General features: G+C 43.2%; 1 protein-coding gene across 1 annotated transcript in view; it reads right to left on the reverse strand.

The window, feature by feature from the left end:
- The window catches only part of LOC126235098 (damage-control phosphatase ARMT1-like), a 152,660-nt gene that overhangs the window by 112,581 nt on the left and 23,399 nt on the right, over positions 1–16,680 (reverse strand). The window contains exon 2 of the mRNA XM_049943832.1: positions 8,636–8,821. Within this exon, the coding sequence (XP_049799789.1) occupies positions 8,636–8,821 (186 nt within the window). The remainder of the gene's footprint in view (positions 1–8,635; positions 8,822–16,680) is intronic.

Below are 16,680 nucleotides of genomic sequence, written 5' to 3' on the forward strand. Positions count from 1 at the left end.
TAGGGCTTGAAATGAAATAATGAATATTTTGTGCTGATCAGGATTCGAAACCAGACAGGTGCCTTTCGGGGACGCCTAGAAGAGTTTGCAATTTTCGGGAATACAGTGAAATCAAATTCTAATGGAACCGCGCGACCGCTACGGTCGCAGGTTCGAATCCTGCCTCGGGCATGGATGTGTGTTATGTCCTTAGGTTAGTTAGGTTTAAGTAGTTCTAAGTTCTAGGGGACTGATGACCACAGCAGTTAAGTCCCATAGTGCTCAGAGCCATTTGAACCAATCAAATTCTAATCCCAGTCCAGCACCACAATTTTGAACGTCTCTGTTTCAAATAAAGTAAGATACTTGTGAACCAACATGGCAATTGGTTCATTAAATGAAATACGTTTTCTAGTTTACGACGGCTTGCTGGTGACGGAGTCTCTGCCTTACGGGGTTTCTCCATCTGTCACAGCTCAAACGAATGCCCAGTTGGCAGCGAAGGGATGTTATCGTTACTGAGGATATTGAACTACGGAGCTTACTGGCGTTCTGTACTTGGCGTTACTAGGGGTGAAGGAGAGCTACTTGTGTGTGTTAAAAATTTACGCCTGACGTGAGATGTGAACCTACACGTTTTACACATCAATACAAAATTAATCCACCAGACCACAGAACGCCCTGCCAAGCACATAATTATGAATTGCAGAGTATTCATTTAGATGTAGATGCAGATGTCAAGGGACGCGTAACAGGAAGGAGGGCGGGATCTGGGAATGGATAGAAGTACAGAAGTGCACAGTATAAGCGTAAAATGCTTGCAAAGTATTGCTTACTTAGATGTGTGCCACAGTTCGTTTTATCTTAGGACCGAGAGATAAGGAAGACTGTTCTCAGAACGAAGAATGGGTTATAGGGAAGGGGAGATCAAAGAAAACGGTTTCATAGGTGGTGAGAGGAATGACAGAGAGTAAAGACAGCAGCAATTAAAAGAGAAAATGTAGCGTCATTGGAAACCGCTAAATTTGTTTACAAAGTTTTGGGGGAGTGTAATAGAAGGGCACTTGCGGCGATAGTGTCAGAGAGAGAGTGTGTGAGAGAGAATAGAAGAGATATTAACAACGAGTAAACATAAATGTTCAAATGTGTGTGAAATCTTATGGGACTTTACTGCTAAGGTCATCAGTCCCTAATCTTACACACTACTTAACCTAAATCATCCTAAGGACAAACATACACACCCATGCCCGAGGGAGGTCTCGAACCTCCGCCGGGACCAGCTTCACAGTCCATGACCGTAGTGCCCCAGACCGCTCGGCTAATCCCGCGCGGCGAGTAAACATAATATGAAATCGTTGGCGTATTGTGTGGAGGACGGAGGGTGTATTCATGGTTGGAGGGGAAGAGAGAGACGTACTTCAAATAACAAAAACTACTGTGACAGAGTCCATCTATGCTGATTAGTTTGTAAGTATGTAGACAGGGTATAAATGAAATCAAGATAGAATACTTAACAAACTGTATATTGAAAAGAAACCCACTTGAATTAAAAGGGCAACTCAAAGGAAAGCTAACTCATATTTTATCTTTTCTGTTGGCACGCGATCTTCCACTAGCTCCCAATGAGGAAAAATGACGAAAAAGAAGACATAACAAAACATTTTAAGAACTCTAATATTTTATCCTGAATACTTCATTATTTTGTACTTCTATCACGCGTCTTTGCATAGAATGTATAAGGCGTCGGACGTAACAGCCTGAAGAAGCAACTTCCTCCCAGGCTTTCAGGACGCAGTCCCAAACAGCGTCCGTAGTAGTTGGTTGGTTTCGTGGCCAGTTCTCTGTTAATGTTCTGGCGACCTCAGCCCACATGTTTTCCATGGAGTTCATATCAGCCGCCCGTGGCGGCACGTCCATGACGTTGACGCCAATTGTGGAGAGCCGCTGCTGAACAAATGCAGACTTGTGAATGGGAGAATGGTCCTCTTCCAATGTGACGTCCCCTTCTGCGTACAGCATTCACACTGACGGAAGCATCACATTTTCCAGTATGTGGGCATACTGCGCGCTGTCCAGAGTTCCTTCTATCCTGTGAAGAATTCCCGCCCCTCTCCCAGAATTCCAACCCCAGCAGGTAACAGATAGCTGGCCACTTCTTCTCGTCATGGTTACATATTCGCGTCGATGGCGAGTCCCTTGCGGCCTGTAAACGATTCGTGGACCGTCGTTATTGGTGGAAAACACCTTCTCATCAGTGAAAATGACGTTGTCCCACGAAGCCCTCAGATGGAGCTCCGCAAATGCTAGCCGGTATAAAACGTTGAATTCGCTGAGCTCTTGTTTCACGGCGGATCGTCGTCCATGCAGTCCAGCGTCCCTCAGCCTTCGGCGAATCGTGTCACTGGAGCCGGGGAAGTTGGTCTCCCGCCGCAACTGCTTCGCGTTCAGAAACGGATTTTCTCTGCTCCTAGACACTAGGTCCCTGTCTTCCTGCTGTGAGATCACTCTCTTCCTGCCTGAGCCAGGAGCCCTGTTGGTGGTGCCTATTTCAAGGCAGATCCTCCACCATCTCGTTGCAGTGGTATGTGGTGCGCCATACTGTCTGCCAGCTTCTCTGATGGAACATCTTCCTTCCTCAATGAGAGCGACGACTCTACCTCGGCCGGCCGGAGTGGCCGAGCGGTTCTAGGCACTTCAGTCTGCAACCGCGTGACCGCTACGGTCGCAGGTTCGAATCCTGCCTCGGGCATGGATGTGTGTGATGTCCTTAGGTTAGTTAGGTTTAAGTAGTTCTAAGTTCTAGGGGACTGATGACCTCAGATGTTAAGTCCCACAGTGCTCAGAGCCATTTGAACCATTTTTTGACTCTACCTCGAATAGACCTCTCCCAATGAGCCATTACGGCAGACAGCCTGATGTGTATTTCTGCTTGCCGCTCTTATACTGATTCCAGGAGAGGAGGTAAACATATTTACGTCAAACGGAGCGGCAGAGGTAGAGGCATGCTGCGCAGCCGTGCTGGCTCGTCCCGGGCTGTTGGCCCACCAACGCCACCGCCAGCTCGCTCACTTGGGTCACGCCTCAGCCAGCCTGGCTGGCCCGTAGCTCGCGAGCCGCGGCTAGTACAGACCCGGGCCGCATGGCCACGATCACCCCTTGAAGGATCAAAAGTTACAAAATAAATGGCTCTGAGCACTATGGGACTCAACTGCTGAGGTTATTAGTCCCCTAGAACTTAGAACTAGTTAAACCTAACTAACCTAAGGACATCACAAACATCCATGCCCGAGGCAGGATTCGAACCTGCGACCGTAGCGGTCTTGCGGTTCCAGACTGCAGCGCCTTTAACCGCACGGCCACTTCGGCCGGCCCTCAAAAGTTACACCTAACCTACCCAAGTCTGTACTACAAATTAACGCAGCTACACCTATTATGCTATAACATGTGCAGGCACACCTACAGTTGACGATTTATTCAAATATTTGACGAACAATACTTTCAAAAATACATTCATTTTAAACATAGCTACCACAAAATATTTCACCTAGCTAGCAATAGCATGACGCAGGAAACTATACTTTCTTGTAAGCATTAGATGTAGCCTTAAGAAAACCTGTATTCAACCACGACAACTAAGCGGAATGTAGAAGTAAACAGGTTTGGCGGCAGCTTCTCCAAATAATAGTATATACTTAGTATGTAATACACGTTTTGTGCACTTATAACATGTACTCAGTGTCTCTGAAACAATACGTGCTGCACGACGGAAATTACTTTCTGCTGAGGCATTTCATTTACATCTCAGTGACACACAACTACTAGAGAACATTACTCTTTACGGCAGTCAATCGCCTTGTAAATTAACATCAAGATATCGCAGATATTAGGCAACATTTTACTAGGTATGAGTAAGGCCTTAAGGTTTGCAGCTAAACATGCTACTCCTAGCTACTCCTGCTACTGAATGTGAAGTTGATTATTAACATGTCTTAATAACCATGTGTGCGGCGTTCGACTCTCAGTCAGCATAGACGTTTTCGTCACCATATTTCTAGTTAAACGTGTGCACATCTCGCTGATGGTGGACCAACATTGGACATTTCTCGTCTGTTCCTGGTTAGACAACGACGGCGGTAGGCGCCGGGTTCGAATCCCCGTCAGGCAATACAACTTCAGTTGTCATTTAAGGTTCCAACCCCACTTCTGGTGACAAACTGTGATATCTACATTTTGATTTTACGTACTTATTCAACAATCCGATTAGGTGCTGGGTTCGCATCCTTGTCCCCAGCATTACATGAAGGCATTTCAATTTTAAACATGTGCATCCTTTATTCCTTGACAATGCAACACTATACAACGTCTTTCGAGGTTAATTACCAAGAAGGTAATTGTCACGTTAGGGTTCCTGCTTTCATACAAACATTATCGTCATTTACGTTCAAGTTGAGAATTGATAACTGATACAGGTGCCTACATCAATATTTGACGTCTCTTTCTGCTTAGTGATCGAGTCTCGATAAGGCACAAAGCTTTGCTTGGTTAACAATGGCTTCGCGTTCTGGGTTTGCATCCGGATCCAGAACGAAGACGTTGGTCATGTCATTTAAAGTAAAACTTTGTGTACGAGTAACTGTTAATGAGTAATGTGAACAATGATATTACTTGTGATTCGCTGTTAATGTTGGGAATTCCGTAGAGTGGCTGCCGCTGTTAATCACTTTTTCTTTTAACTGCTTAGTATTACATAAAGTTGATGGGAAACCACTCCCCGTGGAACGTTGAACGACGTTCAGCATGTGTTGAGTAAACCTTTTGGACAGCAAAGAACTTGTTTCCAATTGCCATACAACTTTATAAATCCATATACTGTCTCAAATATTTAATTGTGCCTAAGGATTACTGAACGATTTATGTGACAAACTAGTTGTCCCATAACATTTGAAATGTCACTTATTGTAATTAAGTTTAATTTACAAACGTTAAGGACTGTCTGATCTCTTCTGTACTATCGTGGTTTTACTTTACATCTGGACGGACTGTCATAAAGACTGGTGTTCTCTAGTAGTCTCTAGCGGTACCTATTGTGTATCTTACAACGACTGTACTGTGGAGGGTTGCGACTATGTGCAACACAGATATCCTATGTTGGTTGCATACATTCAGGTGCAGCCTACACGTTGGAATTCACAGGTGACCCACTTTTTTTGCTATCGAGTGTACATCGATCGGTGTCTGGATGTTGCGGCAATTGTAATAATATTTAATTGTAGTTAGACTGGTAAATATGTTCCTGCCTTCCGATGATTTTGTGAGTATAATATGTATATATTTGATGATCAGTAGACAAATTTTGTGGGTTTAACTGTGAGTGCAATTTAGCGATCTGTGGAAAATAATTTTAGTGCTGAAAGTCTCCTCTGCAGAAAACAATGGTTTATGGTGCTCCCACTGGACCCGTACCACAACTATAGCGTGATTGCGCCAGCAACGTTAAAAAAACACATGAGCGCTCGGTCCGGACCCGGTGTGAGTGCACACAAAAAAAATAGGTCTTCACTCTCGTCCAGTTGTATCAGCAACTGTGCCCAGGTGAACATGTATTTTGAGAGGAATGTCTGAGGTACGGAGTATGAATGGGATGTCGCGGTCTCATGACTGCACGCAGCTGTGTGTGATTTAGCAGCTGACAGATCGCATTTCGCTGGTAGCCTCTAGTGCAGTGCATTGGACAGGGGACTGTGGGTGGTGCTTGCGCGTGTCTGTTGGATTATTTTGTGAGCAGGGCTGTAGGCCGTGCTATGTGTTATTTGGACAGTTTATGAGTTGATATCGTGACTGCACAACAGTGTACTGAATTATTTAGGAGTAGTGCAACAGTTTTTGTATAGCACTATCTGTGACGTCTGTATGCATGTCACACATACACACACGTCACAAGTGGTGGAACAGCACGATCTGTGACGTCGGTATCTGTACGTCAGAGGTGTCCCATTAGAGTGGCGATAGAGAGAAAGTGGTTGTACAGATGAGAGGGATGATAGTGCACTCTGGTGGTGGTACTGCTGTGCTCTAGGTTAGTTGGGCTCTGGAACTTGTGGCAAACACACCGGATGGAGGTAGTGGCTCAAATTGTTTAAATAAAGACTGGTGCATGATTTCGATAGTTGATGATTAGTTAGCATGTTTGGAGAGTCTTTTAGTGATTCACATGTCTGTAGGCTGTGTGACGTAACCCTAAGCATGTCAGAGCATGTGTTTTATATCAGTGTAATAAATACACACCACCCCTAAATAAATTGTTACAAAATAAATAAAGTAGACTCCTTCCTCTCTCCACCAGCCCAGTGCAAGCTGAGTCGTTCTCCCACGAATCCCTAGGATGAGGTGGCGGTCTGATGACTTAGGTTAGTGGAAGTAGTCCAAGTGTCCTTTCTTTCGCACAATTTTCTTAGGGTGGCAGAGGTAGCCCAATTGACCGATCTTCCCACCAAAGTTCAAAGGTGGCGCCAGTTCCTAGGATGAGCTGACGGTCAGATGACTTAGGTTAGTGGAGGTAGTCCAAGTGTCCTTTATTTCACACCATTAGCTTAGCTTAGTAAAGATACGCGAATTGACCTTTCTTTACCACCAAAATTCGAACTTGGCGCCTGTTCCTGGGAAGAGGTGGCAATCAGATGACCTAGGTTAGTGGGGGTAGCCCAAATGACATAATTTCTCTCGATTTTCTTAGGTTAGTAGAGATATCCATGGGATGGGAGGGGGGTTAGCATACTGGAGGTAGCACGATTGACCTATCTTCCGCCAAAATTCAAACTTCCCGCCAGGAGGGTGTGTCACTTTCGTCATCAACTGATGTCACGGCCGCCATCTTGGATGACGTCACGTGCTATGCACATTAGTACACGTTAGTGCACATTAGTACACGTTATCCCGCCGATATGGGTTGGTAAGGGGACGTGGTAGTCGGGTTAGAATCGTGATGGAGATTTTAATTATTTCCTTCCAAGTCCAGGTGGGCGTGGCACTCGCGAAAATCTGACAAAATCTGAATTTCCCGCCTGGGAGGGGCGTGTGGCACTTTTTGAATTACCCATCATCGCCATCTTGGATTTGGGGTTCGAACCCTATCAGTGTGTCTGTGACATCACAGGTCTTGCGTCATCATCTGACGTCATAGCCGCCATCTTGGACGACAGCGCCCTCTGGTGGTCGCACTGTGTACCAAGTCAGTTTGAATCCGTACCTTGTGGTGAACACACTGTTTCCTGCCATTTTGGATTACGTCACAGATGAGAGCACCCTCTGGTGATGTTGCTGTGTACTAAGTCAGTTGGAGTACGGGCCTCGTGGTAAACATACTGGATGGCCATACTGCATGAAATTGTTTACATAAAGACTAATGTGCAAGTCCTTTTTCCTCGAATTTTTAGGAGGAGGTGGCGGTCGGGTGACTGAGGTTAGTCCAAATGTCCTTTTTTCGCGCCATTCCTTAGCTTAGTAGAAATATGCGAATTGACCTTTACCTACAGCCAAAATTCCAACTTGGCGCCAGTTCATAGGAAGAAGTGACGGTCAGATGACTTAGATTAGCTCAAGTGACCTACCTTCACGCGAGTTTTCTTAGGTTAGTAGAGATAACTGCGGTGTGATGCATTATCCTGTTGGAATTTGAACTTCCCACCATTATTCTGGGGGAGGGGGCGCGGAACTTTCCCACTAAAAGCCGCCATCTTGTAAAACGGTACTTGCGTCATCGGCAGACGTCATGGCCACCATCTTGGATGACATTTTGCGCTGTTGCCAAGTCTACATGCCGCCATATTGGATGACGTCAACGCCGCCATCATGGATACATCTGGCAACAGTGGAAAGTGGGGTGGTACGCAGGTTGTTCCTTTACTAACGTATTGGGAGCACAATTACAGAACAACCATTCGAAGCAGTCATTTAGATAAAATGTCTAGGAGCAAGCGTATGGAACTGTCACATTAAATTAACCGCAGGTAAGGTAGATGTCAGACTGATTGATTCACTGGAATCATTGGAAGAATCCTCAGGAACAAAGGATGTAACTTACAAAACATTCACTCGAAAAATACTTGAATACTGCTCGCCAGTCTGGGGTCTGTACCACATGGGCTTGATACATGAAATAGAGAAGATCCAAACAGCAGCAGCACGTTTCGTTACAGGATGCTCTAGTAAGCGCGAAAGCAACGCGGAGATGCTCAGCCAAGCCCAGTGGCAGACGCTGCAAGGGAGGCGTTCTGCATCACAGCGTGGTCTATTGTTAAAGTTCCCGTAGAATACGTTCATGAAAGTCAACCAGTATGTCGCTTCTCGAAGACCACGAAGATAAATTCGAGCCCACACAGAGACTTGCCGGCAATCGTTTCTCCAGCGAACTGTACGTAAGTGGAACAGGAAAAGGGAAAAGTGACACTAGTACACAAGGAACACTATGCCACATATTGTAAGATGGCTTGCTGAGATTGTACCGCTGGCAGTTCACCCTCCACCCATATAGGGCAAGGGGGATAAAATAACAACAAAGAAAAAAGAACTGGATAGTCAAAGGCTACATCACTTAATTTCTTCACAAAACCCGATACATGAATGAACGCCGCTAAATAGGTAGCTCACAGGCGCTCACCGTCTCGGACTGGTCGGCGATGAAGGCGTCGTCGGAGGGCGCGGTGATGGCGGTCAGCTCGTCTTGATCAGGCACGACGCCCGCGGACAGCGAGAGGTCTGCCGCGTTGGCGCGCGTCGCAGTCTTCAGCAACCGCGACAAATCCTCCCGACTCGTCCCAGCTTCTGCCATCCACTCCGCCAGCGCCTGCACACACCACACGTTTGGCTCTCCGTGGGCAGCGAGTCAGCTAACTTACTCTACAAGAAAAGGGACAGGCGTTCCAGAGAGACACAATTCCTTTTACTCTCGCCGATGGATACGCTTTGCTGCTCATTATGGGCAGTCATCGTCAAACAGAGCCAAAAGCGTGTGCCTCACGAAATGACTCAAGGTCTCAAATAAGCACCGGCGGCTCTCCATGTTTCCAGAACTCCTCAGAGGCTCTCCCACAATGCTGTTGGGCTAGTACGCGTGGATACAGGTTGGAGTACAGAGCCTGACACAAACTCTACTGAACTGTAATGAGTCTTCTGGAAAAGAGTATTTGTTATTATTCGGCATACCACGTCCTATTTTATTATTATTTAGTGTTTGATGCTTTTGGCCATCACAAACATACACTCCTGGCAACCACATCAGATAAGGAATTAGCCATCTCCAGGTGAGAGCCCACTAATACTATGTGATACCGCCTCAATGATATCATTTCGCGTAGGCAGAGTCCAGTTTCTTCAGATATCGAATATTCAGCTGAATTAATGGGTATTACTGGAAGTAGAGGAAAGATGTAAAGGAATAAATGTTGCTATCATTCCTTTTTGGCAATTTAAGATTTCATTATAATTTTTAGGTAGTACCAAATGTGAACATCCCATTATTGTTAGGATTATGCTGCCCGAAGCAGCTACTACATCAGCAATTAAAATGGTGATAAAACAGGGTATCATTGAAAGACCCCAAAATGAATACAATAAAAACTCAACATCTGGCTTTAGACGCCAGAACAATAAATCAAATTATACAGATGCAAAGAGATAAACTGTTACCAGTGGAACAAGTACTAGCTAACTTGAATGAGCAAGATGTATTAGTAGCACCTGGCTACTGGCAGGTGGCCCTGCATCCACAGCCACATCCTTACACAGCATCTCTCTTTGAAAGGTGGTCCTTTCAATTTAGTGTTTTGGCGTTTGGCCTTAATATGTCAGTATCTGTATTCATGCGGGCATTAGATTTACCTTTGGGCAATGTCGATGACTTGTTCATTATTTTCAAGACATGGATCGAGCATAAAGAGGTGTTAGAGGAACTTTTTAGTAAGTTTGAACAAAAGGGGAATTACTGTGAAACTGGCCAAATCTTCATTTAGTATGAAGGAGCTAAAATTTCAAGGTCGTGTTGTAGGTGGTGACCTACAATGGGTAGAAGTTGTCGTTAAATGTCGTTATTCTCATAACAACAAAGAGTTACGGTCATTTATAGGCATGATAAACTTCTTTCGAAAATCTCTAACGGAAGATCATGCTAAGAATCTTCTTATTCTGCAATTGTTGAAACAACTGTCACATCTGTTCTGGAGTGAGGAAGACAAATTAGTTTTTGATGAAATTAAAGAAAATTTGTTATATTCGCCTCTGTTGTACCAGACAAGTCTCAGTGAGGTAACTATGATATCAACAGACGCCTCCGACTGTGGCTTGCGAGGTTTTCCAGGGGCATTTATCTATGGAACGGGAGATAAATTATTCCATTATAGAAAAGAAAGCGTTAGCTGTAGTCAGCACTTTCAGAAGATTTAGGTATCTCTTAGCAGAAAACAAAAACCATAGTGTACACCGAGCATCAGGAATTGACCTCTTCAATGAGTAGAAGTTTTTTTCATAACAAACTGATGACATGGGTTTTGTTCCTTCAACAGGAGAAAAGATAATTTTTTTCTTCTGGGAGGAGGGGGGGGGGGCTCAGCTCTATTCAAGTATAAGATGTTCATTCGGATCAGTATCCCAAAATATTAGCAGCTGAACTATCATAAATAGTTTCAACGTTTAGGATTGAAACACAAGTTGCATCTACTCAAAATTCTAGTACAAACGAATGGAAATGAAGACACTGTAGTAGAAATACTGTGACGCTTATTGATGTTGATGTAAATCGCTCCGTAAATCGCTAGTACTTAGCGCCTATTGACTGCTTGTGATGCAGCAGTCCACTTCAATTGCTTTCTTTCTCAGCAGAGTTACCCCTTCACGAATATACTACAATATATTAAATACGTCAATATCTCTTAAGTTAATTCTGTCAAAAAACGAAGAAATGTCATTTTTTGCAGGTGGAGTTCGAAATGGGGAAAAGCAAACATAATCGCACGTCTATTCTGAAGTGACTACGTCAGATTGACAACAAGAAGTGAAACTAGATATTTCCCAGTATGTTTAACAAGTTTCCACCACTGTCTGTAAGGTCTTCATTGAGTGATGTCACTTTTGCTACTTTGAAAACATTATTTAACTGATGCTTGCGAAGGTCTTTTTTGAGCTGTTGGCGCCATGATTGTTCCTAAAAAGAGGTAATGAACATGTGAAATGCTCAGTGTTGAAACGTTGTGGCATTATATGCTTAAAATATTCGTAATATACTGTGTGTTACAATAAAAGAATGGAAGTAGTGTAAGTAAGGTGATTTCCTAGAATATGTGTTTTCTAATGCATTATCTGAAAAGTAAGAAATTACATGGAAGGAAATGTTTAAAAATTCTACAGGCTGACTGTGGTAATACTCCAGAAGTAGACCAAGTCAAAAACGCACATCACTGCAGTTTTTTAATCAATATAACAAAAAAACTATTAGCGTTGAACATATTAGTATGGCAGTCAGTAGATTCTTTTTTTTTTTTCATTGATTGATTAGCTCCGCGAGCAAATTGAACAGTGCGATGGGAGTGCAGCGAGCTATGTTTCTGTGACTTCCACTTATATTTTGAAGTTTTTTGTGTCTAAATGCAAGAGTCATTAATTAAAACTTCCGGGCTGAATTGCCGTGGTCCATATATAAAACTTCTTCTCCTTCCTGACGTTTCGTTGCCAGCTGCGGGCAACATCTTCTGAGATGAGTCGACCACGGCAATGCAGCCCGAAAGTTTTAATTAATGAAGACGCCGGCCGTGAAAGCTTACATGCTATGATTAAATGAAAAAGTGTTATCACCGAACCACTGTTCACATGAAATTCGCAGTTTTTTTAGTCAAAAGGCATTACTATCTAACTGAAAACAGTGGACATGCAACATACTATTCCCTTTTGTTTCACACTCCTGTAGCGGCGATCCAAGCAATTGATCCGCGTGGTACGTAAATGTTTGCGTCACGTAAAACTGAAATTTCTTGTTTTGTACGCTAAGGGCCACTGCATTCGCCTAATGTGACCACACTACAGGATGAGGCAGCGAAGACAGGCACCCCAGATATATCCACAAACGTCTGCCCTACTATACGAAATGTGAGCAAGCACGTAACTCAAGTGCGTTTCGTGGGTTTATTATCTCGGCTGTCATACGAAGCGCTCCAAATATTGATACCGGGTATTCCTGCAATACTGCAACTGGATTTTCATTTCCAGTTAACTGCAGTACATGTCTACGTTATAAGGCATTTCATGCGTTCGGCAGTGGTCTTGTTTTAATTTTCGTCACAGATAAAATTATGCAAGTGTTACGTTTGGTGAGTGTGCAGGCCATTTTGAGTTTCCTGGACGACAGTTCCAATGGTCTCCAAATGTTCTCCTAAGAGGGTCTGTCATTACTTTCGCAGAATACAAGGGACGTCCGTTATGCTGGTACTACACTGATTGCCCTCTATACAGTAGGATGTCTTCCTATAAATGAAGCAGCAGCATGTCTTAGAGGCTCGAGATACTTGAGTATATTTAGACTGCCGTCAATGAAACAGGAACCAATGACGCGGGTCTTGAAAAACACGCACCAAACGATGCTAGACCAAGAGCTTGTTTTTATCCACTTCTCTGAGTCAGTGTGGAAGTGTACAGTTCCATTACAAAACAAGTGATTGTTGTGATTCGGTGACTATAAACCATACAAAATTACTCATGAACGTCAAGAAATTCGCCAAAATGTCAGCTACAGTTCAATGAAAACCTCATATGCGAAAATAGATTCAACAGCAGCTGAAAAAAGATGGGCTGGATGTTGCGCTGTGTGGGGCTCAAAGATATGACAACGCTTCGACAAAGTCAGGATTACATAAAGGAGTTCAACGAAAAAATCGTGAAGTCAGTGCAAAATCTATGTTCAGTCCCTGTACTAATCAATTCTTAAATCTTTGTGGAATTAATACAATCTCAAGCGCTCCGTTTAGTGGTGCAGAGAAGATGTAATCATTCTTCTCGTATTTTACATATAGAGGGGAATTACCTGTAGTAAAAGCGGAAAAAAGTTTGAAACGATTCTCTGATGCTTGATGGAGTGCTCATTACAGTTCATAGCTACAAAAGGAAACGTGGAAACAGTTGTGAGCACTTTAGAAGATATGGAAGATCCATCCAAGGCAAATCTTCATACCATCTCAGCAGAAAGCTTGCTCCTTCCAGCTATACACTGATGCGCCAGAACATTATGACCACCTGTTAAATAGCTTGTTTGTCCGTTTTTGGAACGAAATACATCACTGATTCACGGATCCGGCAGCTTATTCATTGGTTTGTGGAGGTATGTGGCATTAGATGTCTACGCACAGGTCATGTACTTCGCGTAAATAACGGGCCTCTGATTTGTGTATGCGATGATGGCGCCCGAAAGCGACCCAGGTGGGTCCCACAGGAACATGAGTTCACTACAATGCTCCTAGAACCACTGTAGCACGGTTATGGCTCCGAGACACCGACAATTGTACTGCTAAGAGATGACATCGCCATCGGGAAATATCAAGCATGAAGGGATGAAGGTGGCTTGCAGTTGTCAGCATGTCTTCGATTACTACCACAGGTCCCATGCAAGCACAGGACAATGTCTCCCATAGCATAATGCTGCTCCCACCAGCCTGCGTCCGTGGCGTGCTGCACATTTCGAGCCGCCATTCACCTCGATGACAGCGTTTGTGGAGACGACCGTCGACCTAGTGTAGCAAAAATACGATTCACCCGAAGAGCCGACACGTTTCCACTGTTCGACGGTCGAACCCGACTGTCCCGCGCCCTCTGTAATCGTAACTGTCGGTGTCGTCGGGTCAACATGTGAACACATAGGGGTGGTCATCTGCGGGACCTCCATGTTCAACAATGTACGATGGAGGGTGTGCTGTGAAACACTTGTGCATGCACTAGCATTGTGCTCTTTTCGCAGAGATGGCGCAGATCACCGTCTATCCTACTTTCCCCACGTTCTGTGAAGAGTCGTCGTCGTCCAACTATTTACCGCCTAGTGTTAATTTCTCTGTCATTTTACCTCTTTCCATAGATGCTCAAGACAGTAGCACGTGAACATTCGACCAACTTCGCCGTTTCCGTGATACTCGTTGACAGGCTTTGCGTAATAATAAGCTCTCCTTCAACAAAGTAGCTTTTCTCAGTGGATTCCTCCATTTGCAGTCCATATTTTCGCTAGGATGATCCCCCATCCGCACCGCTGCGCTTACGTCTTTTTCATAGCGGCACACGTGACCGTAACGTCACCAGGTGGCATCTAATTTCGCGGTGGGCAGTGGTCATAATGTTTTGTCTTATCTGTATAGGTGATTTTATCTTTTTGACCTACATCAACTTTTGGCACATGATACCGGAGGACAGTCTCCAAAAATTACTTTGGATGAAGGACTCGCCTAATCTATACCCCGAATGAGCTTTTAGTGACGGAACGAACCACAAGAATAGCCTATACTGTTACTTTTGGCACTAAAAATGCAATAATGTGGACATTAACATTAATCAACGAGGAAGAGGGAGTGTAAATAAAACAATGCTGGATCTACTAACTCATGATGCTGGATTATCGATCCAAGACGAAGTTCGTCGATCAGTGTTTGTATGCACAGATCGATTTCTACAAGAACTGTCACAACGATACACGTCCATGAAATAAATCTACTAAATTTTCCAAATTGTTGACACAAAATTAATACTCGCAGTTTCGGATGACGCTCTGGCAGTCACACTAGAGAATCTGTTGCAAGAAATAAAATGTTATCGCAGGCATCCATGCGCAGTCGATACGAGTGTTGTCGTAGCTGCTAGATGGTCAGCACAGGAAATTCCTCAACTTACAATTAAATGAGACTTCAGTGAATCATTACACTTATCACTTATAATCCAATACTTCTTGGCCATTCATGTCTAAGTTGCACGATGCAAGAGAAGTTTTTCTAAACTGAACTAATGAAAAACTGTCTTCATTCTATGGTGAATTAAGAACAACAAGCCAGTCTGTCAATTTATCAACCTAAAGAAAAATTTCAAATGAAATAGATTTCAACGACGTTATGTAGAATTTCAGTACAATAAAGACACGAAAGCACGTACTCTAATAATATCAAGAATAAGCACTCTCTCGTACTACTATTACGAAACTAACTGTTATAATAGCTGTAAAAACATTTTTTCCAAACGTATAAAATAAAAGGTAATTTTCTTCTCCTGTTCTTTATTATTTCCTTGCACTCTGCGTGATGGTCGCTGTGCTGAATGCTGTTTCGGGTTTTCTCGCCTACACCCTAAAGTATGTGTATTACAATTACTAAAGCGTACAGTATACTCATCATAAATACTTAATTTTTTATCAATCATTACATCTATACAGAATTCATAACTTTTTACAAAATGAGCACAACAAATACGCTAATTTCTAAGCAGACTGGGGGCCTCATTTAGTTTTTCTGTACGGGCCTTGGGCTTAGTCTGCCAATACCTTGAGCTATGGCATTAATTTAATTTAATTTCATATTCATAGCTATAAAACGTTGCTATTTCCTAGCGTCATTTCCATCACAGCAAGTGGTCAGATTGTAATGGGTGCTGCAAATGTTGTCAGCACAGTGGGAGATTTCACTCATAACATTCCATTGAACAAGCTATACTGCTATTGGCTTATGGCAGGAAAACGGGTCCACTATGAGGGATTTACGTGATTTTGCAGTATTCAACAGCTTTCAGTTTTCTTGACCATGTTACCAGTTTTTGTTGTTTTCCAGGTGAACACAATTTGTAAATATTATCAAAACTTTTAGGGCATAATTTGTACATGTGGCATATCAGGGAAAGGGTTTGCAGCCCTTTGAAAGTATTAACGAAATGAATTATGAATTGAAAGGAAAATTATGTATTTAAGACAAACTATAGGATGGCTTCTTTGTTGCTTCCCCCCATCTCCCATTCAGCAGGCCCTTTTGGCACAGTAATGACTAATGTAACATTTTCTGTTCGTCTACGAACATTATTCTCTACATTACAGTGCACATAAAGTCGCATTTCCACTATTAAAGTGTATTTTCCCCAACGGGTCTGTCTTCTGGAGCAATGACCTTATAATAATGCATTTAAAACGGCGCTAGAAACAGAGTATTTAAGGTTTATTTATGTGGTAACTACCTATCCTTAATATTGAAGGGATGATATGAAAGGCACTTTTATTTTCGTGTAAGATTAGCATGTTTAAAGTAACACATTCATTAAATAATACTCACTTTTCCAAATCATAAATAAAAAACTTACTGTGAAATACCATGTCAGGTGAACCAGACAAACAACACAACCTCAGTCATCCTAAGTTCTGCAACTCCCTTGTTGATGTCAGAGCAACGAAACGTTTTAAAAGCTCCACAGATTATATTCCTCATATAACCCTCAAGTAAACTAACACGGACTTGTTGATTTGTCAGTGACCCTAGGACACAGCCACTGGGTGGAACTGCGCCAGTGGAAATAGGTCAAACGTATGTACTGTATATTCTCAAGGGCATTGACACTAATTTTACATTGAGGGAGGGGCGGAGGTAAGTCTTTATAATTCCCATTTTTTATATAAATGAGGTGTATAGTTCCGAGACATATCATGTCATAAGA

The sequence above is a fragment of the Schistocerca nitens genome, chromosome 2, assembly GCF_023898315.1.
Source record: "Schistocerca nitens isolate TAMUIC-IGC-003100 chromosome 2, iqSchNite1.1, whole genome shotgun sequence".
Classification (NCBI taxonomy): domain Eukaryota; kingdom Metazoa; phylum Arthropoda; class Insecta; order Orthoptera; family Acrididae; genus Schistocerca; species Schistocerca nitens.